We start from the raw sequence: 26,553 nt of genomic DNA, 5'->3' as shown, positions 1-26,553 counted from the left end.
TCTTCCTCTAGTTGAACAGGTCTTTCGGTTCCTCCAAGTGCCCTGCACTGCAATATAAGAAGTCAGCACACTGAGAGATCAGCCTGGTCTCCGGGGAATCCAGGGCCTTGAAATGATTCAAGGAGCTTCTAGGAAGTAGGATAAAGTCCACTTGGGGGGTAATTATTCTTCCTTTCTTTTCTGAATATTTGCAGCTTGCAGAGTTGGAAGTTTGGTATTTTATTACTTATTTTTGGTTGTGCTGGTCTTCATTGCTGTGTGCATGATTTTTTTAGTTGCAGCGAGTGGGGGCTACTCTTTATTGCAGTGCATGGGCTTCTTATTGCAGTGGCTTCTCTTGTTGGGGAGCACAGGATCTAGGCACACAAGCTCAGTAGTTGTGGGGCATAGGCTTAGATGCTCCACAGCAGATAGAATCTTCCCAGACCAGGGGTTGAACCCATGTCCCCTGCATTGGCAGTGGTTTCTTATCCACTGAGCCAGCAGGGAAGTCCCAAAAGTTTGGTATTAGCAATGAAGTTTTTCTAAGACTTCCTAATTCTTCCTTAAGTTTTAAAACTTTATAAATATCTAGAAAATGAAGACACCAATATTTTAAAAGCAAACCTCTCCTCAGACTCCAATTTTCTAGTAAGTATTGAGTGCTCTTGGCTTGAGTTGGCTGCAGGGTGTTTACTAGCTAGAGTTTTAGAAATGTTGCATCTTTGTCTTTCTCTATATTAGCTGGGAGTTCAGCTAATGGAAGCACTTACTGATGAAACTCCAATACTTTGGTCACCTCATGCGAAGAGTTGACTCAATGGAAAAGACTCTGATGCTGGGAGGAATTGGGGGCAGGAGGAGAAGGGGATGACAGAGAATGAGATGGCTGGATGGCATCACCGACTCGATGGACATGAGTTTGAGTGAACTCCAGGAGTTGGTGATGGACAGGGAGGCCTGGCGTGCTGTGATTCATGGGGTCGCAAAGAGTCGGACACGACTGAGCGACTGAACTGACTGATTGATGATTGAATGTGAGCTGAGGCAGGTGACTCCAACATAACATCTGTCATGTTGCTTCTAATCCATTTCTTCTCCTCTTTTTTTAAATAGGGCTTGGAACAATAAATATAATCAACAGATTTAAAAGTGCTCAAGGCTGATCAGAGGTTTTATATCCAAAGAGGTATTGAATTTGGCACTGGCCAGAAAGCTCCTGAGAGCAGCAATTTTGCACCATTTCCTCCAAAAATGGAGAGGAGAGACAAAGCTGAGACAATCAGGTATGTCACTGTGTGCAGTCTGGGTCTCTTCAATCCCAGGTGCTCTAATATTCTGCCTTTGGAGGTTGCCCTTTTACACAGAAAGGGGCTTCTCAGAGAAACCTCATTTGATGGCCATTGTCCCTAGTGCAAGGTATTTGTGTTTTTGCCACACCATGTGGCATGTGGGATTCTAGTTTCCCCAACTAGGGACCGAACCCATGTACCCTGCATTGGAAGTGCAAAGTCTTAACCACTAGACAGTTAGGGAAGTCCTGTAAGGTATTGTAAATGGCACCAACTACTCACTATGTAAAATGGTACTGACTTGGTGGTGAGCTTAATGTGAAATTGTAAATCCACGACTAGGCCAAAAATGTGAAAGGATTCCATTTACACCCAGAAGTAAAGGTCTGGGTCCCTGGCTCTCTCCTCTGAAGCCTCCCAGGTATGCTATCCACTCCCTGCCACTTATGGGTCCACCTGTGTGTTGATGCTGAGAAAACAAGAAAAGGAATAAAGTGGGGAAGTAGCTCTTAGGATGAACAGGACTTATGTTCTAATTCCTGACTTGTCACTGGCCAGATGACCCTGGGCAAGCAACCTAATGTCTCTTGGCCTCAGTTTCTCCAACTGTCAAACCAGGATTAATAGAAAACATTCATTTTTGTTTTGTGGGTTCCTAAAACCATGCTAAGTATTTTTGAGACATTTAATCAAAATGTAAGGAAGATGCTATGATTGTCCTTATTTTACAGATGAGGACATTGAGATTTTCAGTCACTCAGGTCATTTTCCTAATGTCATATCAATGGATTTGAATTCAGATCTCTTTGTTTCCACAGCCTTAGTCACTAGGCTGTTGAAAGTGAAAGTCACTCAGTCGTGTCTGACTCTTTGTGACCCCATGGACTATACAGTCCATGGAATTCTCTAGGCCAGAATACTGGAGTGGGTAGCCTTTCCCATCTCTAGGGGATCTTCCCAACCCAGAGATTGAACCCAGGTCTCTCACATTGTGGGAGGATTCTTTACCAGCTGAGCCACAAGGGAAGCCCGAGAATACTGGAGTGAGTAGCCTATCCCTTCTCCAGCAGATCTTCCCCACCCAGGAATCAAACCTGGGTCTCCTACATTGCAGGCGGATTCTTTACCAACTGAGCTATCAGGCTGTTGATAGTGGGTTAAATGATTGCTCTAATTCCTTTCAACTCTAAAGTCTTAGAATTTTATGATGAAACCAAAACCAAAAATGAAGAAGGGGAAGACAAAGAGAAGGCAAGTGCAGGTAGAAGGCTTCCACTCAGAGGATTGGCTCAGGAAGTTTAGCTTTTCTTGGTCTTCATCTGTTTTTCTCAGGAGACACAGGAGATTGGATGGATGCAGAGGACAGGCAAGAGCCCAAGAATGAGAACGTTCTGCTAACCATCCAGGCTTCACAGCAATGAACACTACCCTCCCAGGCTCTACCTTCTTGTGAGATCTTGGCCATGGATTTGCTGTGGAGGACAGGCACCCCATCGGTGTGGGTTCTGAGGACCCACTGCGACACTGGCCTGGCTCTAAATAAGTGAAGGGCAGCTCCAATCCCCCCCGCAAGGCAAAGAAAGGTGGTTTTATCTTGAAACTAATAATCAAACGGTTTTGCTGGTGGCTCAGTGGTAAAGAATCTGACTGCCAACACAGGAGACACAGATTTGATCCCTGGGTGGGGAAGATCTCCAGGAGAAGGAAATGGTAACCCAGTATTCTTGCCTGAGAAATCCCATGGACAGAGGATCCTGGAGGGCTATAGTCCACAGGGTTCCAAAGAGTTGGAAATGACTTAGCAACTAAAAAAATCAGCAATGATCAAAGCAATGATCACCTAATTTTGTGTTTATGGCTTTGTATTGTTTTCCTTATAGAACTCCCCTACTTCTGCATAGTCTTCAGGTATGGCAAGGCTATTCTAATTCTGTAATTTTTGTTCATGAGAATGCAAGTCATTGAAATAGACTGAAGCAGGGCTCCTTGGCTTTAAAAAATATGGACTTGTTTTAAAGTAATGTTGAATTCAAGTCATTTTTCTAGACTCTTCAATAGCTTCTTGAAATAAGGTTCAGAAAACTCACCCATTAGCTATGCAGTTTTTATCAAATTGTGGAAGGGACTATGGAAGGCTTTTGTATTCCTTTAAAAAATGACTCTAGAGGTTTTCCAGTAAATGGTTGATACCTATGAAGCTCTTATTTAGGGCTGAGTTTGTTGATAATAGGATTAGTTAGGAATGTAGCCTCAAGTACAAAATGTCCCTCTTCAAAAGAAAACATCAAAATTACCCCTTTGGGGAGACTTCCCTTACCATCTAGTAGTTAAGACTTTGCCTTCCAGTGCAGGGGGTGTGAGTCTGATCCCTGGTCGGGGAGCTAAGACCCCACATGCCCCATGGCGGCCAAAAAACCAAAACATAAAAAACATACTGTAAAAAGTTCAATCAAGATTTTTAAAATGGCCCACATTAAAAAATCTTTTTTAAAAATTTGCCCTTTTGTTTTTTCTCTTTAAATTAGCAATTATTAACATAAATGCCCTGATACAAGCCAAGGAGTTTTTCTCCAAAAGTTATTCTTCCCCCCAAAAAAGGTTTTAACTTATGCTTAAGTTTGTGTAAAGTTTCTCATAATTAGTAGTGCTCTATTATTTTATCATGAAAACCAAAATCCTCTTTAAAGAACACATGTAAACCTGACAAAATCTCAATCATTGTTAGTTTTGGATGCTTGTAGAGATCAACTGGGGGTGCGTCCCTGTTAATTCAGCTGGTAAAGAATCCACCTGCAATGCAGGAGACCCTGGTTTGAATGCTGGGTTGGGAAGATCCCCTGGAGGAGGGTATGGTAACCCACTCCAGTATTCTTGCCTGGAAAATCCCCATGGACAGAGGAGCTTGGAGGGTTACAGTCCATGGGGTAACAAAGAGTCGGACACGACTGAGTGACTAAGCACAGCACAGCACAGAGATCAACTGACTAAATGGGAACTTAAAAAAGAGAGAGGTAAGACAGATTTAATCATGATAGTAGGGCTGATTATCTCACATTTGGCAAGACTATATAACTTTGTAAATAATTTAATGATCAATTTGAAAACTTTACAGAAAGTGTTTAAATTATGGATGATGCAAAGTATATATATTGAATGTTTTGTACATATATTTATATTGAATATATATATTGAATTTTTTAAAAAGCAATTATCTGGAATACTAGGTGAAAGGATATTTGGACATTGTGGTAAAATTTCCAACAATTATATGCAGATGCAAAAAGGTGTATTTAATTAACACTCAGAAGGGCATGAAAACTACGTGCTCTGGAAAACTTATGGATGACCTGAAATCATGAAGACATTGAGATAAAACTGTGTAGATACAACTATTCCCTGAATTGGGAAAAAGATGATTTTTAAATTAGCGTGTCTATCCCTTTTAAATGTGCATATGAAACGTATTTCCTAAATATTACATATAGATACTTGACTATTTCACTTACATCTATCAAAGTTTATATATACTGTTAAAAATGAATCCACGAAAAAAATTTTTGGCCGTTCTTGTTGGAAAAAAAAAAAGGCAATCCCTTTATATATGAATATAGTCTCCTTATAATGAATAAAAATTTCTGTTAAAACACAGTTAGGACAGGTGAACTGAATTTACATCATGTTAAATATTTGAATTTTCTCCCTAGGAATGAAAAAGTTGTGAACTGCTTGTACCAGAATTGTAATGCACTTTTTAGGCTTGTTTGCTTTCCTTGGGGAGGAGGTGGCTCCAATTACTTTGCCAAATGGGGGCAAGATATTTCTAATTCCGTGGAAGGTATGTGAACTTTTATCAGTAAGTAATTTGCAAGGTCAGATAGCATGCACATACAAATGATACAGATTTCCTTACTGGGGGATAGTTAATATTAACAGATACTCAAGATTGCCCTTCAATAATGTGATTTTTCTACTTCCAGAGCAAGAAATTCTGTTATCTCTGTTACCGAATTAAACATGTTATACCATTTGTTAAAGCAAATAGGTCACTGAGATTCTGTTCAGACTCTGTTCAACATTTTTATGCCCCTTGTCTCTTTGTCTATTACCCTGTCTGTCTTAGAAATTTTCTTTCTTTTTTTTATTATTGTTGTTGTTGTTTAGTCTCTAAGTCATGTCTGACTCTTTTGTGATTCCATGGACTTCAGCCCATCAGCCTCTGTCCATGGGATTTGCTGGGCAAGAACACTGGAGTAGATTGTTATTTCCTTCTCCAAAAGATCTTCCTGACCCAGAGATCAAACCCGCGTCTCATGCATCCGCAAGTGGATTCTTTACCACTGAGCCACCTGGAAAGCCCCTGTCCTAGGCACTTTCTTATTGGTGGACTGTGAACTTGAATTTTTTTCTCACAGCAGCATGAAAGTGAATTAAACACCACTCTTCTTTTAAGTCATTTTCTGATTATATTTTCTTATTCTCTGACATGGGTAGCTTAAGATAAGTCAAAAGCCTTGAGGGACAAAACACAGTATCTCTTACCTCTCTGAAACTGTAAGTTGCTCAGTTGTGTCCAACTCGTTGGGACCCCCATGGACTGTAGTCTGCCAGGTTCCTCTGTTTATGGGATTTTTTAGGCAAGAATACTGGAGTGGGTTGCCATTTCCTTCTCCAGGGGATCTTCCCCACCCAGGGAACGGACCCAGATCTCCTACCTTGCAGGTAGATTGTTTATAGTCTGACCCACCACGGAAGTCCCTTATATCTGAGGTCATGGCATCTAATTCTTGGCTGACATTGCAGCACTGTTTTCCAACTTTTGGCTCAGCTGGTAAAGAATCCGCCTGCAATGCAGGAGACCTGGGTTCAATCCCTGGGTTGGGAAGATCCCCTGGAGAAGGGAAAGGCTACCCACTCTAGTATTCTGCCTGGAGAATTCCATGGATCGTATAGTCCATGGGGTTACAGAGTCAGCCATGACTGAGCGACTTGCACTTTTCCAACTTTTCCCTCTCTAGCCCTATGGGAATACATACAGTGCTGCTGACTTCTTGGTCTCTTAAAAATAAAGCAACTATATTCCAACAGAAATTTAAAAAGAAAAAGTAGGCCTCCACCTGCAGTCTAGAACTTGCAACCTGTACCAGGTAATTGACACATCTCTACAGCAGGAAAGAGGCTGGAGAAATAGCACTTCACTTCTCCAGAGTTTTCCTGTCTTCAGGGAGGTCCAGGTTGCCCCAGCAGTTCAATGATGCCTTCAAACAGGTACTGTGTGTGTGTGTGTGTTATTCAGCTTCCCTATCTGTTCAATGAAAGGATTTTTCTGCTGTAAGACATTAAAAAATTTTTTTTATTGGATTATAGTTGATTTACAATGCTGTGTTAGTTTCAGGTGTGCAGCAAAGGGACTCAGTTATACCTATATTCACTCTTTTCTTTTTTTATAGACTCTTTTCCCATATACACTATTACAGAGTATTGAGTAGAGGTCCCTGTGCTATACAACAGGTTCTCATTAGTTATTTATTTTATATTTAGTAGTGTGTATATGTCAATCCCAGTCTCCCAATTTATACTTCTCTTATCCCTTGGTAACCATGTTTATTTTTTATATCTGTGACTCCACATCTGTTTTGTAAATAAGTTCATTTATAGTTTTTTAGATTTCACATATAAGCAATCCCATATATTTGTCTTTCTGTGTCTGACTTACTTCACTCAACAATCTCTGAGTGAAGTAAGTGTCTGAAGTAAGTACGTGTCAGCTTCACTAGAGATGACAATCTCTAGGTCCTAGGTCCATTTATGTTGTGGCAAATAGCATTGTTTCATTTTTTTATGGCTGAATAATATTCTCTTTAAATTTTTATTGGAATACAGTTGATTTATAATGCTGTGTAAGGTACTTCTCAGAACTGGAAAGTTGGTTCAACAGCATAATCTAACAAACCATCAAGTATAAATTACTACTGCCTTTTCAATACTATTTTGAAATATTTGTGCTTCAGATTTTATTTTTACTTTTGATTACGATCTCTATTGTCAATGTATGGCAAAACCAACCAATATAATATTGTAAAATAAAAAAAAATAAATTAAAAAAAAAGATCTCTATTAATCTTTTAAAAATACAACTATTTTTAAAAATGGTTTTAGATTTATGGAAATGTTGCAAAGTTGTTCTCAACTATCCCTCACCCAGTTTCCTCAATTATCTTCGACACAGTTTCATGTCATTATATTTCAGGGACATTTACATGGATTATAATTTCAAATATTAGTTCTTTACCAGTATTTTAGTTTGTTTACCTTTCTTGAGAGTCGACATTTATTCCTGTGTTGGAACACTCTCTGCCTTTTATGATTATCACCTTGTTTTGGGATCTTTTCCTTCTTTCTTGGTTTTCTTATTCCCAGCTCTTTTATTCCTGCCCTCCATATCCATTTAAATACACTGCATCTATTACCTCGCAGACAACATTCAGTCATTTTAAAATAATTTTTGTCCCTTTAATCAATTTCTTTCCAGTATTCTATCAGCCCTTTGTGCAACTGTCTGACTATTTCTGTTCAGGATTTTCAGTTTCTGAGTTATAGTGTTTTTTCATATCTGCAATTTCTCATTTGAGTTTATATTAGAGTTTTGTATTGTCTGCTTTGTGAGCTTTTTAAGAAGCATGTTCAAACATTAGCTGAAAAAGTTTGACTCTCACTTTCTTTGTTTTGTGTGTTATGCTTACTTCTACTCATGATGAAGTATGTTGGATTTTCCTGACCCACAAAAACAGGTCATTCTGGAACTTTAAGATGTTTTGAGGAATAAACTCAAGTTCTAAAACAGTGGGACTCATATGCTACATTTTTGTAAGGAGGGGATGAGGAAGGAAATGAACTTATATTTACATATGTATAAGATACCTTTCAAGGCTTCTGTTAATAATTAATTAATACTTTTGATTGCCCCTAGCTGGATAACTAGGTGGCTAAGAGCAAGATTTGGAGAGATTCTTGCATTGCAAGCCTTTTTATACCTCTTGAATATTTAACCATGTATGAATTTAAACTGCCCCAGAAATTAAAAAAAAAAACAAAACCCTGTAAGAAAAAACAATAAACCACCCAGGTCATTCAGCAGGGGATAGCCCAAGGCAATTAGTTGCTTACTCTGTTTATTAGTTCAAGGGTGCCCTCTTCTGTCACTATAAGTGAAGTGCAGTTTATAAATAAATGACACTGTAGGGTTGAGGGGTTCATTCTTCTGATTCTTTGATGCAACCTGGCATCTGTAGGGCTCTTATCTTCAGCCACTTCGTTCTTTATTTTTGCCATCAGGCCTCCAAGGGACGTCCCTCCCTTTCCAAGGTGCCTTTCTCAGCCACTACAACTCTGTTCCCTCATGCTTTCCAAGCCCCTTTCTCTCCATTTCCAGGTACCAACACTCTGCCATGGAGGTCTCCCCAAAACCCATGCACTGGAAGAAGAGACCCCTGTTACTAATATATAAATATATTTTTACAAATTATTGAAGGTAATTTCATATGAGGTTTTCAATCAACAGTTGACAGTTTAAGATAGATATTTCACATATTTTTCTGACTTTATATAAATGTAAAATACTGTAAATGTTCCTCTGAAGCTTGCTTTTTTCTCCTCTGCTTTTTTGAGATTTATCTCTTGTATATAGGACTCTCTACTTCACTGACTTTTAACTAGTATATATTATTCCACTGTGTGACTATATGTGTCTAGCCTCTATATGTGTCTTCTCTTTATAGGTATTAAGGTCTTTTTCTGCTATGTGTAATAACTTCTGTGAGCAGTCTCATATATAGTTGACCTTTAAACAGTGCAGGGGTTAGGGATGCTGAACCTCTGCACAGTTGAAAATCCACGTATAATGAGTAGTTGGTCCTCTGTTTTCAGGGTTCAGCATCTGTGGAATCAACCAGCTGCATTTCTTGTAGTACTGACTATTGAAAAAAATCTGCTTATAAATGGACTCTCCCAGTTCAAACTCTTGTTGTTCAAGGGGCAACTGTATGTGTTCATGCATGTATAGGTAAAAGTCTATACCTAAAGGTGGAATTTCTGGGTATTGCAATAGGAATGTCTCTACTTCAAACCTTCCTCCAAAAGAACTGCAAAGATTTATACTGCCAAAGCAGCACATGAAAATTTGTATCCCTTTATATGCTCGACAACACCGTTATTGCCAAGGCTTTTAATTTTTTTACCAGTCTGTGCATGAAATTATTCTGATTTTGTTCTATTATTTCCAGTGTTATTGAGATGTAAATGACTAAATAAGCTGGCGCAGTGGTAAAGAATCCATCTGCTAAGTCAGGAAATGCAAGAGACACAGGTTCAATCCCTAGATCAGGAAGATCCCTTGGAGGACGAAATAGCAACTCGTTCCAATACTCTTGCCTAAAAAATTCCATGGACAGTGGAGCCTGGCGGGCGACAGTCCATGGTGTTGCAAAGAGTCATACATGACTGAGTGACTGAGCATGCATGCACACACACACACACACACGTGCATGCACATGGTGAATAAGTTTAAGCTGAACCACATAACTTGACATGTATATATTATGAAATGATCAACATGTAAGTTTAGTTAACATCTATCCTCTCAAATAGTTTCAGCTATCTTTCCTGTGATAATTTTTTGGATCTGTTCTCTTAGCAACTTTCAAATATGCAATATAATATTGTTAATATATATTGTTGTTATATATATATAGTTAATATAATATTGTTAATATATATAATATAGTCACCATGTTGTAAATTATATTGCTAGAATGGATTCATAGTAATCAAAATAGTATCCTATTGGCATAATGCACACAGGCAAATGCAATAGAATTGGAAGTCCAGAGATAACCTCCCAAATACACAGTCAACAAATGTTTGATGAGAACGATATGAAAAGTCATTCAGTTTTGTTGGATGCTTTGCAACCCCATGGACTATACAGTCCATGGAATTCTCCTGGCTAGAATACTAGAGTGGGCTGCCATGCCCTCAGGGGATCTTCCCAACGCAGGGATCAAACCCAGGTCTCCTGCATTGCAGGTGGATTCTTTACCAGCTGAGCCACCAGGGAAACCCACAGAAAAGACAGTCTCTTCAATAAATGGTGCAGGGAAAGCTGGATATTCACAGAAGAAATGAAACTAGACCACTCTCACCACTCACTCAAATCATTAACTCAAAAAGAATTAAAGACTCAAACATAAGACCTGAAATCATAAAACTCCTAGAAGCAAACAAAGAAAAAGCTCCTTGACATTAATCTTGGTTATGATTTTTCAGAGATGACACCTACAGCCCAAACACAAAAGTAAGATAAATAAATGAGACGACTCCAAACTAAAAAGCTTCTGCACCACAAAAGAATCAGCAAAATGAAAAAGCAACCTACCAAATGGGAGAAAATATTTGCAAATAAAACCTCTAAAAAAGGAGTTAGTAGCTAAAACATATACGGAACTCACACAACTCAATACCAAAAAACAATGATTCTAAAATTGAATAAACAGAGGAACTGAATAGATATTTTCTGAAAGACAACTTACAAATGGCCAACGGGTGCACGAAAAGATGCTCAACATCACTCATCATCAGGGAAATGCAAGTCAAAACCACAAGGTATCACCTCACACCTGTTAAAATGACGGTTCCCAAAATGACAAAAGGTAACAAGTGTTGATGAGGGCACGGGGAAAAGGGAACCCTTGTGCACTGTCGGTAGGAATATGAATTAGTGAAGTTACAGTGGCAAACAGTACGGAAGTTCCTCAAAAAAATTAAAATTAGAACTACCATATGCTCCAGCAATTCCACTTCTGGGTATATACCGAAAGAAACAAAACTGGTTATCTCAAAGAGATAGCGACACATCCCATGTTCATTAGAGCATTACTCACAATAGCCGAGACATGGAAGCAACCTAAGCATCCATTGAGAGATGAATGATATAGAAACTGTGATATCTAGACGGACAGATAATGAAATGATAGTTAATCCTATCCAAAAAAAAAAGGAAATCCTGCCATTTGCAACATCATGGATGGCTCTTAAGGGCATTATACTAAGTGAGATAAGTCAGACAAAGAAAGACGAATACTATATGTGGAATCTAAAAGAACAAACTCAGAGAACAAAAGTAATTGGAGGAAATGGGTGCAGGCGGTCAAAAGGTACAACTTACAATTACAAGATAAATTACTCTGATTTTAAACAGAGCAATCCTTGTTATAGGTGAGACTGGGCATTTTTCATATATATATATACATATAGTTGTTGTTCAGTTGCTTAGTTGTATCCAACTCCTTGCGACCCCATAGACTGCTGCAGCATGCCACACTTTCCTGTCCTTCACAATCTCCTGGAGTTTGCTCAAACTCATATTTCTATTCATGCTTCCTTTCCTGTGAGTCTCTCATCAGATTCTTATGCTTACTTTTCCATTTGATTCTTTTCTTTTTATTGATGTATAGAAATTCTTTACATATTTATGACCCTAATTTTTTAGGTATTGTGGTTAAAATGTCTTTCCCAGTCTATGCCACCTCTTTCTTTACATGTTGTCTTTTGATTCATGGAAGTCTTAAATTCTAATGTAGTCAAGTTTATCTCTCTTAAAGTTTGCGCTTCTTACGGCTTACTTTAAAAAGTATACCCTGTCAGTCACAAAGTTATTTGCCAATATTTTCTTCTATCAATTTTTAAGTATTTTGTCATATTCAAGCTAGAATTGACTTTTCTATATCGTGTAAGAGCTAGGTATTTATTGATTTCACATGAATAATCAGCTCACTTGGTTATCAGAGACTTACACTTTCCTTCCCACTGATTTTAAATGTCAACACAGTTATAAAGTGAGTTCCCACATGTATGTCATCTATCTCTAAGCTCTCTATTCTGTGTCATTGGTCTATTTGCCTTTCTCATAAATTTAAGGCACTTCAATGCCTTGTCCTTCTCAGCCACCCTTGAAACTTGGTGTCTTGTATTCCTGATACAAGCCACGATGGTGTGATCACTCACCCAGAGTCCTGGACATCCTGGAGTGCAAAGTCAAGGGGGCCTTAGGAAGCATCACTATGAACAAAGCTAGCGTAAGTGATGGAATTCCCACTGAGCTGTTTCAGATCCTAAAAGATGATGATGTTAAAGTGCTGCACTCAGTATGCCAGCAAATTTGGAAAACTCAGCAGTGGCTTCAGGACTGGAAAAGGTCAGTTTTCATTCCAATCCCAAAGAAAGATAATGCCAAAGAATGTTCAAACTATGCAAAACTGCATTCATTTCACATGCTAGCAAAGTAATGCTCGAAATTCTCCAAACTAGGCTTCAACAGCTCATGAACCGGGAACTTCCAGATGTTCAAGCTGGATTTAGAAAAGGCAGAGACCAAACGAAGGTCCGTCTAGTCAAGGCTATGGTATTTCCCATGGTCATGTATGGATGTGAGAGTTGGACTGTGAAGAACAAGCTGATCGCCGAAGAATTGATGCTTTTGAACTGTGGTGCTGGAGAAGACTCTTGAGAGTCCCTTGGACTGCAAGGAGGTCCAACCAGTCCATTCTAAAGGAGATCAATCCTGGGTGTTCATTGGAAGGACTGATGCTAAAGCTGAAACTCCAATACTTTGGCTACCTCATGCGATGAGTTGACTCACTGGAAAAGACTCTGATGCTGGGAGGGATTGGGGGTAGGAGGAGACGGGGACAACAGAGAATGAGATGGCTGGATGGCATCACTGACTCGATGGACATGAGTTTGAGTGAACTCTGGGAGTTGGTGATGGACAGGGAGGCCTGGCATGCTGTGATTCATGGGGTCGCAGAGAGTCGGACACAACTGAGCGACTGAACTGAACTGAAATTGCCAACATCCGTTGGATCAAAGAAAAAGCAAGAGAATTCCAGGAAAACATCTACTTCTGCTTCGTTGACTACACTAAAGCCTTTGACTATGTGAATCACAACAAACTGGAAAATTCTGAAAGAGATGGGAACACCAGACCACCTTACCTGCCTCCTGAGAAACCTGTATGCAGGTCAAGACACAACAGTTAGAACCAGACATGGAACAATGGACTGGTTCCAAATTGGGAAAGGAGTACATCAAGCCTGTATATTGCCACCCTGCTTATTTAACTTACATGCAGAGTACATCATGTGAAATGCTGGGCTGGACGAATCACAATCTGGAATCAAGATTGCTGGAAGAAATATCAGTAACCTCAGATATGCAGCGGAGAAGGCAATGGCAAGCCACTCCAGTACTCTTGCCTAGAAAATCCCATGTATGGAGGAGCCTGGTAGGCTGCAGTCTGTGGGGTTGCTAAGGGTCGGACATGACTGAGCGACTTTACTTTCACTTTTCACTTTCACACATTGGAGAAGGAAATGGCAACCCACTCCAGTGTTCTTGCCTGGAGAATCCCAGGGACGGGGGAGCCTGGTGGGCTTCCGTCTATGGGGTCACACAGAGTCGGACACGACTGAAGTGACTTAGCAGCAGCAGCAGCAGATATGCGAATGACACCACCCTTATGTCAGAAAGTGAAGAGGAACCTCATCAAGAACCTCTTGATGGAAGTGAAAGAGGAGAGTGAAAGAACTGACTTAAAACTCAACATTCAAAAAACAGATCATGGCATCTGGTCCCATCATGTCACGGCAAATAGATGGGAAAACAATGGAAACAGTGTCAGACTTTATTTTCCTGGGCTCCAAAATCACTGCAGATGGTGACTGCAGCCATGAAATTAAAAGACGCTTGCTTCTTGGAAGAAAAGCTATGACCAACCTAGATAGCACGTTAAAAAGCAAAGACATTACTTTGCTGACAAAGGTCAGTCTCTTCAAAGGTATGGTTTTTTCAGTAGTCATGTGTGGATGTGAGAGTTGGACCATAAAGAAAGCTGAGCACTGAAGAATTGATGCTTTTGAACTATGGTGTTGGAGAAGACTCTTGAGAGTCCCTTGGACTGCAAGGAGATCCAACCAGTCAATCCTAAAGGAAATCAGTCCTGAATATTCATCGGAAGGACTGATGTTGAAGCTGAAACTCCAATACTTTGGCCACCTGATGCAAAGAGCTGACTCATTGGAAGAGACCCTGATTCTTGGAAAGATTGAAGGCAGGAGGGAGAAGGGGACGACAGAGGATGAGGTGGTTGGATGGCATCACTGACTTGATGGACATGAGTTTGAGCAGGCTCTGGGAGTTGGTGATGAACAGGGAAGCCTGCTGTGCAGCAGTCCATAGGGTCGCAAAGAGTCAGACACGACTAAGCGACTGAACAAGAAGAAGCCGTAGACAGTCATTCTGTTAGCATAGGCTCATGACTGGAATTTTTAATTCCCTATTTTTTTTCTCTTCTAGTTATACCATTTACCTTATTGTGAGCCAAACTCTGCACACATGTGATTCATCCAGGGTTTCTAAATGTTTTTTAAAAATTCTAAATATTGGAGAGTATTTTTCAGATATATAGTCTGCTGTAGCTTGTGTTCATGAATCAGCAAATTCTAAAATTTTTCTCTCCTTATACTTGACTACTATTATTCACATCTTTGAAACTCTTCCCATCATATTAAGCCCTTTCACAGTATCACGGCAACCCTCCCGCCATCTGCACATTAACCGTCTTCCTTTACTTCCAGTGCATGCCATACAGCTTGCTGGGAGAGAAAGTCGGTTGGAAGAACCTCTTGCAAGTGACATGCAACAGGTGGTTGATGAAATTGCCTGTGCCCTGCTGCCGATCATCCAGGGTGAAAATTTTGCATTTTTTGGCCACAGGTATTTAACCTCTGTTTTTAATTTTTCTTATTGTTGTTGCTGTTTTTTTTAAACCTCTGTTTTGAAAAACATTTGGGGGGCTTTTATCTACCACAGATCCATGGTTAATGTTGTCCTTTGTGTCTTATGGGATATGTGCCTTTGTTTTAGTTTGGTTTTGATGTTTCATCACTGCTTGAAAGAATGATTGATTGAGTATGGTTAGAGCTCTTCTCAGATGAGAAAGTCAGACTGAAAGAAGTCCTAGTAGGGACTGAAAAGATGAAAAGACCTAGTGCTGAATGAACAAAACCTCTCCTTCAGGAGTGTGTAAATCCTAGGCTTCTCTTGGTTGTCTTCTCTTTTGAAAATAGCCCCAGCATGTTGGGTAACTCTGACCAGCCATGGCTCTTACAATTGGCCAGTCTGTACAATCATCTTACCTTTTTTCCTTTTAGGCAGAAAGCATTAAGATTTGTAAAATCAAGACTCTAGCAGCAACGTATATCCCATTTATTTTTAAAATTAAAGAGGATATAAATAGTATGTATTTCTTAAGCTAAGCTGTAGAATTTTAAGGTTAAGTCATAAATATCAGAGTTCTCTCTGCCTCTTACTCAGTTCAACCTTCGGCAACTTCCTTGGGTTTCTGAATTAATTTTCTTCCTCTGTAAAGCCGGAATGATAATGGCTCCATTTTTGAAGATTAAATGAATAATAACCATAAATTACTTGGTATTATGGTAAGGACTCAGTACATTTTGGCTCCTGTATTATATATATTTACAAATACAATTGAGCAAAAAAAATGAAAAATTGAAGTATCCGTTATCTCAGATAATCCTTCAGAATTTTGATGTGGCTCCACAGTTTTTTGCATGTTGGGATCCTATTTTATATTTCTTCCTGATTTTTCCCCCCACTTAAACTATTGCTATGGAGATCTGTAATCGCTGCAAGATGACTTTGTCAATTCCTTTTAAGAGAAGAATTATTTCTATCTTTTTGTCTGTTATAAAAAGCACTTTGATGGAAACAGTGTCAGACTTTATTTTTTTGGGCTCCAAAATCACTGCGGATGCTGATTGCATCCATGAAATTAAAAGACGCTTACTCCTTGGAAGGAAAGTTATAACCAACCTAGATAGTATATTAAAAAGCAGAGACATTACTTTGCCAACAAAGGTCCATCTAGTCAAGGCTATGGTTTTTCCCATGGTCATGTATGGATGTGAGAGTTGGACTGGGAAGAAAGCTGAGCGCCGAAGAATTGATGCTTTTGAACTGTGGTGCTGGAGAAGACTCTTGAGAGTCCCTTGGACTGCAAGGAGATCCAACCAGTCCATTCAAAAGGAGATCAATCCTGGGTGTTCATTGGAAGGACTAATGCTAAAGCTGAAACTCCAATACTTTGGCTACCTCATGCGATGAGTTGACTCACTGGAAAAGACTCTGATGCTGGGAAGGATTGGGGGCAGGAGGAGAAGGCGACGACAGAGAATGAGATGGCTGGATGGTATCACCGACTCGATGGACATGAGTTTGAGTGAACTCCGGGAGTTGGTGATGGACAGGGAGGCCTGGCGTGCTATGATTCATGGGGTCGCAAAGAGTTGGACACGACTGAGAGACTGAACTGAACTGATGACATTTTTGTAGAAAATTTAGTATACATTTCTTATAAATTTCTTAAGGACCACACGTCCAGAATTTAGGTTAATGATATACACATTGATAGAGCACTTGATAGAAATTTCCAAATCACCTTCAGTTTATACTCCTGCAGCAATGACCACGGAACTGAGTTTCCTTTGTTCATTGCCGGAAGATATTTGCAAAAAATACTGTTGATCAATACTGTCTACAGAATATAACTACATAATGTCTACAGCAGTTCACAAACTTTTTATTCCTGGAATTGCTTTAATGCTGGGTTGACCAAAAGGTTTGTTTGGGTGTTTCTGTAACATGGTATGGAAAAACCCGAACAAACCTTTTGGCCAACCCAATACTTCTAGATGCATTGAGGGGATCAGCGAGATTTTACGTGTGGTTTATCTATCAATATTTACCATATTAGAAAATAAAACTATGAAACTTTCAAGATACTTAACATTAATAATCCCCTTATATGCTGATATAAAGAATACATATTTTATACAAGACTATATTTTCCCAAAAAAGCACTGTGAGAAGAGTGGCACTATTTTACACTTTGGCACACATTTAATGTCTGGCTTATCAGAAGGTAGCTAAGATTCTCTCTTTTGCATTTCAACTGTGCTGATAACCCATGACACACATGGTGTATGGAAAACTCAACTATGCTCTCATAAAAGAAAATATGAGAGTTTAAAAGGGAAACAACATTTTAGCAATATTCTAAAAATGACTTTAACCTCACAGACCACCTGAAAAGGTGACAGGAACTCCTGGAAGTCCCCAGACTATACCTTGAAAACTGCTGATAAATATTAAATACATAGTGACATCCATCTTTCAGGGAGGAAAGGAAATTTAAATTAATTTCAAGACATGGGGGAAATCAGTACTCAATCTTGGTTTGAATTATCTAGGATGTCTTGAAACACTGCTGATGTTGCTGCAAATCATTGAAAATGTACCATTTACAAATAAGTTAGCCATAATTCAACTAATGTAAGCTCTCCTTTGATCTGTTTCTTGATCATTGCTGTGCTTATCATGCTTGTTCTTGTGGACTTCTGATGTATTACCATGAGTTTTGTTGAATAGTTATTATCATGTTTTTCTTCCCCAAACATAGTATGGGATCTCATACTGCCTTTTATACCGCGCTACATCTCAAAGAAAAATATAATCTAGAACCAGTACATTTATTTGTGTCAAGTATAAGCCCTCCTCATGTAAGTAAGTTCATTTTCCTTAGGGAGGGTGGTGGAAAGGAGGGAAGTGCAGTGGGGAAATCAAGTCATAGTTTTCCTTTCTGATGAATTTTGATCCAGTAGAAATGGTGATGAATAAAAGATACTATTGGTTAATGAAACACTCACAAATCTCTTTCACTCTCACCTTCTCATCTTTGCTCTGAAATGCACTTTAACTGTTTCCTGGTCAGTGCCTGCCCTGGCCCAGGCATCTCCGATGACAACTACTGATTCTAAGTGTATTTTCCTCCATTCTGAGTCAGCAGAGAACTTAACTTTCAGCAAACTAACTGGATCATTCTTTTTTATTTTAATAAAAAATGTTCATTTGTTTTTGGCTGTGCTGGGTCCTCATTGCTGTGCACAGCTTCCTCTAAGTTGCAGAGAGCCAGGGCTGTTCTCTAGTTGTGGTACAGGCTTCTCATTGTGGTGGCTTCTTTTGTTGTGGAAAGAGGCTCCAGGGCACACAGGCTTCAGCAGTTGCTGCACGTGGGCTCAGTAGGTGTGTCGCATGGGCTTAGTTGCTCCACAGCACGTGGGATCTTCCTGGACCAGGGATTGAACCAGGTTGCCCTGCCCTACCAAGGCAGATTCTTTTCCGGTGATCAGGTACTCCTGTCTGCCATCAGGTGATGTTCTGTAAGCACTTCTGTGTCTGAAGGTGTATTCCTGATGTATCCGTGGAGAGAGATGTACTCCACATCCACCTATGTCTCCACCAGCTCGTTCTCCCCACAGGGCAGATTCTTAACCCCTGGACCACCAGGAAAGCCCTGACCAGAGAATTCTCAAAATCACGAAAAGGGAGAGTAGAGAACATTCAGTGTCTGAACAGGTGCTTTAAATGAAATGTCAGGCTAATGTCTTTACTGTTTCATGTCAAAGGCCCAAGCTCTTCCCCTCAAAGATGATTTGTGTGAAGAAGAAATTGCCTTTGAACTAAAGAAAATGGGAGGCCTTCCTGAGAATTTTGTTGATGATGAGGAACTGAGTCAAGAATTTGTTACCAGAGTGTCAGCAGATCTTCACCTTTTGAGTGATGTCATGTAAGTCATTAAGGCACGTTTTCTCTCTTTTTTTTTTTTTTAAATAATTATCTATGGAAGACGCAGGTTGGCCGTTCTCTGAGGATGCTTATCCAGGAAGGCAGAGTTTGACTTGTTTTCTTTTGAGGCCTACCTGTGATATTTTTGCTGCCTTAAAATGGAGCCTGGGCATAGAAATTACATCAATCAAGGATGAACAAGCATCTTTATCTTTTTTAAAAAATTTGGTACAGTGTGTGTTGGGTTGGCCAAAAGTTTGTTCGAGTTTTTCCATAAGATCTTACAAAATCCCCAAATGAACTTTTTGGCCAATCCAGTATGCTTTATCACATAAAAAACATTTGTTGAATAAATTACTAATGTCAAAGGATGCTCATCTTTTTAGGGGAACAGCAGAAGGGGATCCCTACTTATTAAATATGTGATCCAGGACAAGGGAGTGGTTTGCTTCTTGGGGGAATTTTGTTCCAGAACTCATTTGGCTCCATAACACCTGACTATTCCTGTCTCCTGAGAGGTCTCATTGACATTTGATTCTTCTAATAGGACTGAAGTCCTAATGTTCCAGATACTGGCCCTAATAAACTGAAACCACAAGGTTCTCCCTTTTCTAACCTCCCCACAGTAGGTCCTGTGGGGCCAGCATTTGGCCCTCAGTCACTATTATATACCATCATGCTTTTCTTCAATTTTGTCTGGCTCTTGTCTCCTTTGGGGAGGAGTCGGACACACGGGTCTGTGTTCCTTTTCTTTCTGCCACAAAGCCTGGAGCTGAACCTAGGGCCTCCACAGTCAGTGCCTGTGAGTAGAAGTTTATACAAATAGCGTTAGAAAAGAAAATAAGTGGAGCCGACTTGAAGCACCTTGAGAACAGAGACAATCCTGTTCATTTTTATCACATCTCTGCGTTCACGCCAATGCCCACCTCTACTCCACCACTAGGGGTACTAGCTCCCCTGGTCTGTCATCTCTCTCCATTTCTACCCCAACTATCTGAGCAAATGTGGTCCCCACAGGGCTGTGCTGTCTGTGTTCCTGGCTTAGCATAGAGTCAGAATCCAAGAAACACCAGTCCAAGTCCGACATCCCCTACCCCCACCAAAGGAAACGTAATCCAAAGCACTGTGGACATTAGTGAAATAGCGTAGGCAAAACCTGCTTTTTAATTAAGCCTCGCACAAACATGCCTTCTGTAGAGGCTGTTCACCAGGATCCAGACCCCTGGCCTAGTGGCTGTGAGATTTGGACCCAGGGTCCTGTCTCTCAGAGGAAGGGATGCTGAGGATAAACCCTTCAAAGTGTGGTGGGTAAGGATGCAAGGAAGTCGTGTTTAGGAGACGTGGATATGGCACATAACAAACCACACTCAATTTTTAAAAATCCAACCCAACAATTCACTACCAGAGGCTCTGGTGACTTTGGGGAATTAACATTTGTTAAGAAGAACCCTGAGTGTTGGAAAGGGAGCCGAGGTTCAACAACAGACCCTGAGAGAAATTGAAATAGAGAAGTTCATGACTCACGGGTCGCAGAGCGGGTCCACGGTGCACCTAGCGGGGCCACACGGGGAGGTCAAGGCTGACTGCAGGCAGAGAGGTGGCTGGACCTGATGGACGTGCCCTTAGGCGCTGGCGGAGGGCTTTGGGGTTCCTGGGCTAAGTCCGGATTGCTCAATTGGAGCCCCAAAGAGTGGGTTTTGATAAACTTCATGGGAGGTTTATCTAAAAGGTACACAAGGAAAGGCTCAAGGGGGCCCTCACCTAGGCCGTTGGGGGAGGGTCACAACAGGAACTCACCCGTGTTTGTGACTCTGCACATGCTCCAGGAAGGCCGAGTGTCAGGTCCAGGCTCTCACAAGCTGCCTGGCCTCACAGCATGGATATTATAAAGCACCAATATTATAAAGCAGTTAAACTCTCAAGAGCTCACAAAAGAAACCTCCCCCAGACTGAAAATAAAAGTCACTCACAAGGATATTCCACTCGCAGAATACAAAAAAAAAAAAGTTTTTTAACAGTCTCACCCTCTCCCCAACGAATCAAATCTCAGGAGCTACTTACGAGGATTCACTTCCTCTCTCCAAATCTCAAATGTCTTAAGCTTGTTCTGGATTCTCCTCTTCCTGCTTCCGCTCCTTCCCCTTCCTCGGTCTGCTTTCCTTTCTCCACCTCTCTGCAGCAATCAGCTTTTCCCAATATACATGAGATCAGGCCTGCAATGTCTCTCCACCCTCTCCTTGCCCATCGCCCACCCCCAAGGCTCAAAGCCTGGAGGTCAAAAGGAAAATCCAAGGCAGGAGGGAAGGCTTTGCAGCTCCACTTCACTCAAGCTGTCCTCCTGTCCTACTCGGACGAACACACAGTCCTCTTCTCTCTCTGGGACCCTGACGACACACACGTCAGGCTGTCATTGTCCCAGGGCTCTCAGATGTTCTCCTTTTTTAAAAAATGTTTTTTTCTTTTTGTTTCAGTTCGGATCATTTCTATTAACCATCTTCACGTTGACTGATTCTTTGCTCAGCTGTATCAAATCTACTGATGAGCTTGTCAAAGGAATGCCCTATTGCTGCTGCTGCTTATTTCTAGAATTTCTTTTGGACTTCTTTCTCGCAGTCTTCACCTTTCTAATGAACTTCCCTATTTGTTCACAAATGTCCATCTTTCCTATGTAACCCTTTGGTATCTCCATCATAGCGACTGCCAAGCCCTTGTCTGACAGTTCCAACATCTGGGTCTTATTTGAGTCTTGTGCATGTGTGCTAAGTCACTTCAGTCATGTCCGACTCTTTGCAACCCTATGGACTCTAGTCTGCCAGGCTTCTCTGTCCGTGGGGTTCTCCAGGCAAGAATACTGAAGTGGGTTGCCATGCCCTCCTCCAGGGAATCTTCGTCACTCAGGGATTGAACTGGAGTCTTTTATGTCTCCTGCTTTGGCAGGTGGGTAATTTACCACTGAGGCACCTGGGAAGCCCACTTAAATCTTATTCTTTTAATTAATTTGCCTCTTGACAATGGAGTTATTTCTTGCTTTTTGTGTCTGGTAATTTTTTTTTTTTGAAAGCTACGTATCATGCATAAAACACATATTCTATTGAAAGGTATCATGCATGAAACTGACATAAACATATTTTATGATTTGAGCACATCTCCTCTGGCAGGCCATGAATATGGGGAGTTGGGTCAATCCAGACTGGAGATGAGCTGAGTTTCGGTTTTGTTGCTACTATGGTTACACTTCAGGGCAATGGTTCTCCCAGGTTACTGTGTGCTTACTGTGGAGACTGGACTGGAGAATTTTTCTCAATTTTTCTGTCTCTCTCCAGGCTCTCCCCACTGACAGCTGTTGTTTGGTCCCCTGTGTGTGATGCTAGCCTCTGGGATAACAAGGGGAGCTGCTGGACATCTGAGCCAATTTTCAGCTTCAGTCTTAGTCAAGTCCTCTGTGTCTAGGCCTTGTGGGTGGATCTGGTGGGTATTAGATGGAAGTTTCCAGTCCCTCCCCAGTAGCAGAAGACTTTGCCTTGGCTTTTGTATAGAATTGGGGGCTTGGTAGCTCAGCTGGTAAAGGATTCACCTGCAATGCAGGAGACCCCAGTTTGATTCTTGGGTCACAAAGATCCCTTGGAGAAGGGATATGCTACCCACTCCAGTATTCTTGAGCTTCCCTGGTGACTCAGACAGTAAAGAATCTGCCTGCCTGGGGGAGAACTGGGTTTGATCCCTGGGTTGGGAAGATCCCCTGGAGGAGAGCATGGCAACACACTCCAGTATTCTTACTTGGAGAATCCCAATGGACAGAGGAGCCTGGCAGGCTACAGTCCAAGGGGTTGAAAAGATTCGGACAAAACTGAGTGACTAAGCACAGAACAGGTGGCCCAAGACCCTTCCCATTCCTTCCCCCAGGGTAGAGGGTTAATGCTCCCATCCCCTACATCTGTGGGTCTTCCCATGTGCCCTGGGTGGGGGCGTGGAGGGGGAGTGTTTGATGCCCCTCCTCCAGCAACTGAGATTTCTGCTTAGTAGGAGGGGAGGACTTGACTGGGGGCAGGGTTAGGATCCATCTGATAGTCACATCCAATTTCCTGCTGTCCACCTGCCCTGCAGAGAGGGTTATTTCTGACCTCCTGCCTTGTTCCTAGTCTTTCTCGTGAACCCCTAGTGGGGGGCCATGAACAGAAGCCTGTGAGTCAGTGTGAACTGCATTTGACACATCACCCCCTGCTTGGTCCCCAGCACTTGAACATTTGTAGCTGGTTCCTTCTCACCCACATGGACAGCAGACACCCTTTCATCCCATGCTCTGCCCACATGAGCCAGTCCATGTGACCCATCTCTCCTTAGAGGGGCCCAATCTCCCTTGGACTTCAGTTTCTGGTTTGCCTTGCAAACTTAGCTTCCTGATGAGTTCAAGAATTTATGGTTTTGCAGTTTGTCGGGCTTTTTTCCTTGTTAGGCTGCAAGTGGTGCTCCTGGTTTTCTACATTCCAGGCAGAAGTGAGAATTCTTGCTCAGACTATTGAAAGAGACAATCCTTTGTCCCCTTCAGTGTCTGCTCCACACATTGTACCAAAAAGGATGACTGTCAAGTCCGGTCATGATGTGCCTTGCTCTAAATCCTCCTGGTGGCTTCCTGACTCTCTTAGGATGACCAAATCCCTTAAGGAAACCTACACATGGCCATTGCTTGCTTATTATTTCTTTTTGGGTGCACCACATTGCATGTGGAATCCTAGTTTTCTGACCCAGGATTGAACCTGCACCCCTTGCATTGGAAGCTTGGAGTCCTAACCACTGGACCACAGGGACGTCCTCTCGCTTGCTTCTTCTACCTCAATTTATCCCAATTCTCCATTCACTCATGGAACAAAAGCCATTTTGTTTGTGCTCACCCGGTCCATCTTCCCCTGTCATCTCTCTGCCTGTTGGCAAGTTTTTCCTGTCTATTCAGATCTCAGGTCTGACTCCACATTCCAGGGAGTCCCTGCTTGATGTCACTCCAGCCCCACTCATCAAGTGTTCACAGATCACCCTGAACTTGGTGACCCATCTGTTCAATCCTCTGGTAACTTCATTAATGTCTGTCTCCCCAGCCAGTCTCTAAGCAGCAGGAGGAAAGGGACTGTGCTTACCCAAGTGTCCCTAGGGACTAACACAGCACCCAGCACCAGCTCAGCAAATGGTTTCCTGCTGTAGTGATGAAACTGAGAATCGGCAGAATCAACTCAGGGGCCCTGTGTCCACAAATCTGCTTCTGTTCTGCACACAGCAACCCTCTGCCAGACAATGGAGGGCTGGGGGATAGAGAGGGGGCCATTTCAGGCGAATGACAGTTAAAGATACTACATAGCCAGCCCCGTTTTAAGTTGGACTGGGTGCCCAGGTGCCACCTGACTGCATTGTTCTAGAAGCCAGAAGATCTTGGAAAATAACCTGGACCACAGTGACTCTCAGACAGGTGCTGACACACAAAGGTGCCATGAATTAAAAAAAATAAAATGTTTGTATTGCTGTAAACAGCAAAAGGGAAGGAAGTGAGGACTTGTTTGATTTAAATGAGATTATTAATAGGAAAAGATTCTAGGGGGTGTCTATTATGAAATGTTACCAACTGGCTCCTTTATATTTGCAGCTGTGACCCATCCTCTAAGACTCGTCTTTCTTGTGATGTAACATGCTTTTATGGATCTGAAGATATACCAGTGGATGTGGAAGGTGAAATGATTTTGATGGCTTGAGGTGTTTTATTGAAATATCTGATGATTTCCATGCCAGAGGTGCTGGCATGCCTTACAGCACAGATCCGGTTTTTTTAAATGTCCTGTGCTACTGCTAAGTCACTTCAGTCGTGTCCAACTCTGTGTGACCCCATAGACAGAAGCCCACCAGGCTCCCCCGTCCCTGGGATTCTCCAGGCAAGAACACTGGATGTCCTGTCCTAGTACATAAATCCAGTCATGCACTTTTTATCATACACTACAAGGGGATGTGTAATATCCATGCTTCTTTTTTATCTTTAAACTATTGCCATATTTCAAGTAAGTGTCTTTTTTAAAAATTCACTTGAATAACAATGGTCTGATCAGTATAGGGTACAAATGCCAAACAAAAGTATCAATGTTAACAACAAAAAAACTGTCAACTGGCAGTTACATGAGAAAACTGGTCCCAGTTTTATCTAGAGTAAATGGAGAGATGTCAGTTGTGTGTAAACTGAGAGAAGGCAGGTAATACCACTGTATACTGATAGGTCTCTAAGAAATTAAAAATTCAGGATGTATAGAACATGAGACCATGGACGTAACCCTACCACTAGTGTCAGCTCTCAGAAAAGTAACACCTGGAAGTAAATCTGTGGGTGGTGGCGTCATGTTATTAAACACAATTCTGCTTTTTCAGCCTGGAAAGATGTAACCAGTGGAAGTTTTGACAGTTTTGTGCTTCCAGGACCCCACTTCTATCTTCTGGAACCTTCCAACACAAGCTTCATCAAGAATTACATAACCAAGACTCTAGAAATATCAGTGCTTGCCTCGTAACAGATATCTGCCCTTCATGGTCTTAAAACAGTCCAACTGATCATCTGATACTCTTCTTCAGTTTTTCAGAGTAGCTTAGGAGTTTGTTTCAGAGATTGGAAAATGACATATTTGCTGCTGTCAGGGTGATGTGTTATCTACAAATGTATTTACCCACAGAGCATTTACGTATCTGGGGGATGAAAGATGAATGGGTCGAGAATACTTTTGGGAGGGTCTTTCTTCTTTGTATTAGAATTTCATTTGAGTCTCATCTGTGAAAGGTTTGTCAATGAAGTTCCTGCGTGGTTGATGATTCATTTCTTCCTTTCGGTTATTCTGACAGTGAAAATCATAGACAGGTGAAGTGCTTGAAATGAAACGACTGTCTCATTAACACACTGTGGCCCAAAGCCTGATCTCATCTTTTGAAATACAGGGTTGACCCATTCAATGAGGAAATGTAGTCTACTGTTAAAATAAGACAGCCCCAAATAATCATTGCTGCCTGTCCTGGCAAGTCCCCAGAATGCCTGGAGCCTTCTTAGGCAATCCAACCTGGACTGCCTGTTGCCTCTGTGTTCCTGCTGCTCTTTATGCAACGACCAACTGGGACTCAGAGTGACTATTCGGGGTCTAGTCCTTGGCATACAGAGGGTCAGGCACAAATGCCAGACCCAACAGGCTGCCTCAGCTTCATGTGTGATCATCTGAACCAGACATAGAAAGAAAGCACACCAGTTGGAAACAGAAAGGAAAGAAAAGGTAAAAAATTAAATGGGAGAATGACTTGAGTCAGAGCAACGGCAGAGCACCACTTGTAGGATTCACAGATGCCTACTGCCCGGGATGGAGAGCCACCATATCCCCAAGGCTACGTGGGTCCTGCCACCTCTGCCAAGTCCCAAACTGTGTTTGTCTCTTGGAATCCTGGCTGTTCAATTGGCACCTTGATTTGTCATCTGCCTCGGTTCTTCACAATAAAGCCCCTGCTTCATGGAACCAGTGTC

General features: G+C 41.4%; 1 protein-coding gene across 2 annotated transcripts; it reads left to right on the top strand.

Moving 5' to 3' along the window:
* Positions 1-26,545, top strand: OLAH (oleoyl-ACP hydrolase). 2 transcript variants are annotated; one of them, XM_055429169.2, is made up of 8 exons: positions 1-158; positions 1,096-1,265; positions 4,976-5,106; positions 14,960-15,098; positions 17,863-17,962; positions 18,869-19,029; positions 24,658-24,740; positions 25,425-26,545. In XM_055429169.2, exons 2-8 carry the CDS (start codon positions 1,234-1,236, stop codon positions 25,562-25,564), a joined length of 786 nt encoding a protein of 261 aa, XP_055285144.2. In that variant the 5' UTR covers positions 1-158; positions 1,096-1,233; the 3' UTR covers positions 25,565-26,545. The 2 variants fall into 2 exon arrangements, with proteins under 2 accessions (XP_055285144.2, XP_055285154.2); XM_055429179.2 differs by lacking the exon at positions 1-158 and adding an exon at positions 191-630.
* Positions 26,546-26,553: the final 8 nt, after the last annotated feature.

Source organism: Moschus berezovskii, chromosome 15 (genome assembly GCF_049115385.1).
Source record: "Moschus berezovskii isolate FMDL1 chromosome 15, NW_MosBer_1.0, whole genome shotgun sequence".
Classification (NCBI taxonomy): domain Eukaryota; kingdom Metazoa; phylum Chordata; class Mammalia; order Artiodactyla; family Moschidae; genus Moschus; species Moschus berezovskii.
The sequence above is the reverse complement of the archived record's forward strand: the minus strand, read 5'-3'. Positions and strand labels throughout refer to the sequence as shown.

What these genes read in the sequence shown, in the direction of transcription:
- OLAH (XM_055429169.2), top strand. Translation starts at nt 1,234, where the DNA reads ATGGAGAGGAGAGACAAAGCTGAGACAATCAG. An exon ending in TTTGCATTTTTTGGCCACAG is followed by an intron (nt 15,099 to 17,862) that starts GTATTTAACCTC and finishes CCCCAAACATAG; the next exon opens with TATGGGATCTCATACTGCCT. An exon ending in TATACCAGTGGATGTGGAAG is followed by an intron (nt 24,741 to 25,424) that starts GTGAAATGATTT and finishes CTGCTTTTTCAG; the next exon opens with CCTGGAAAGATGTAACCAGT.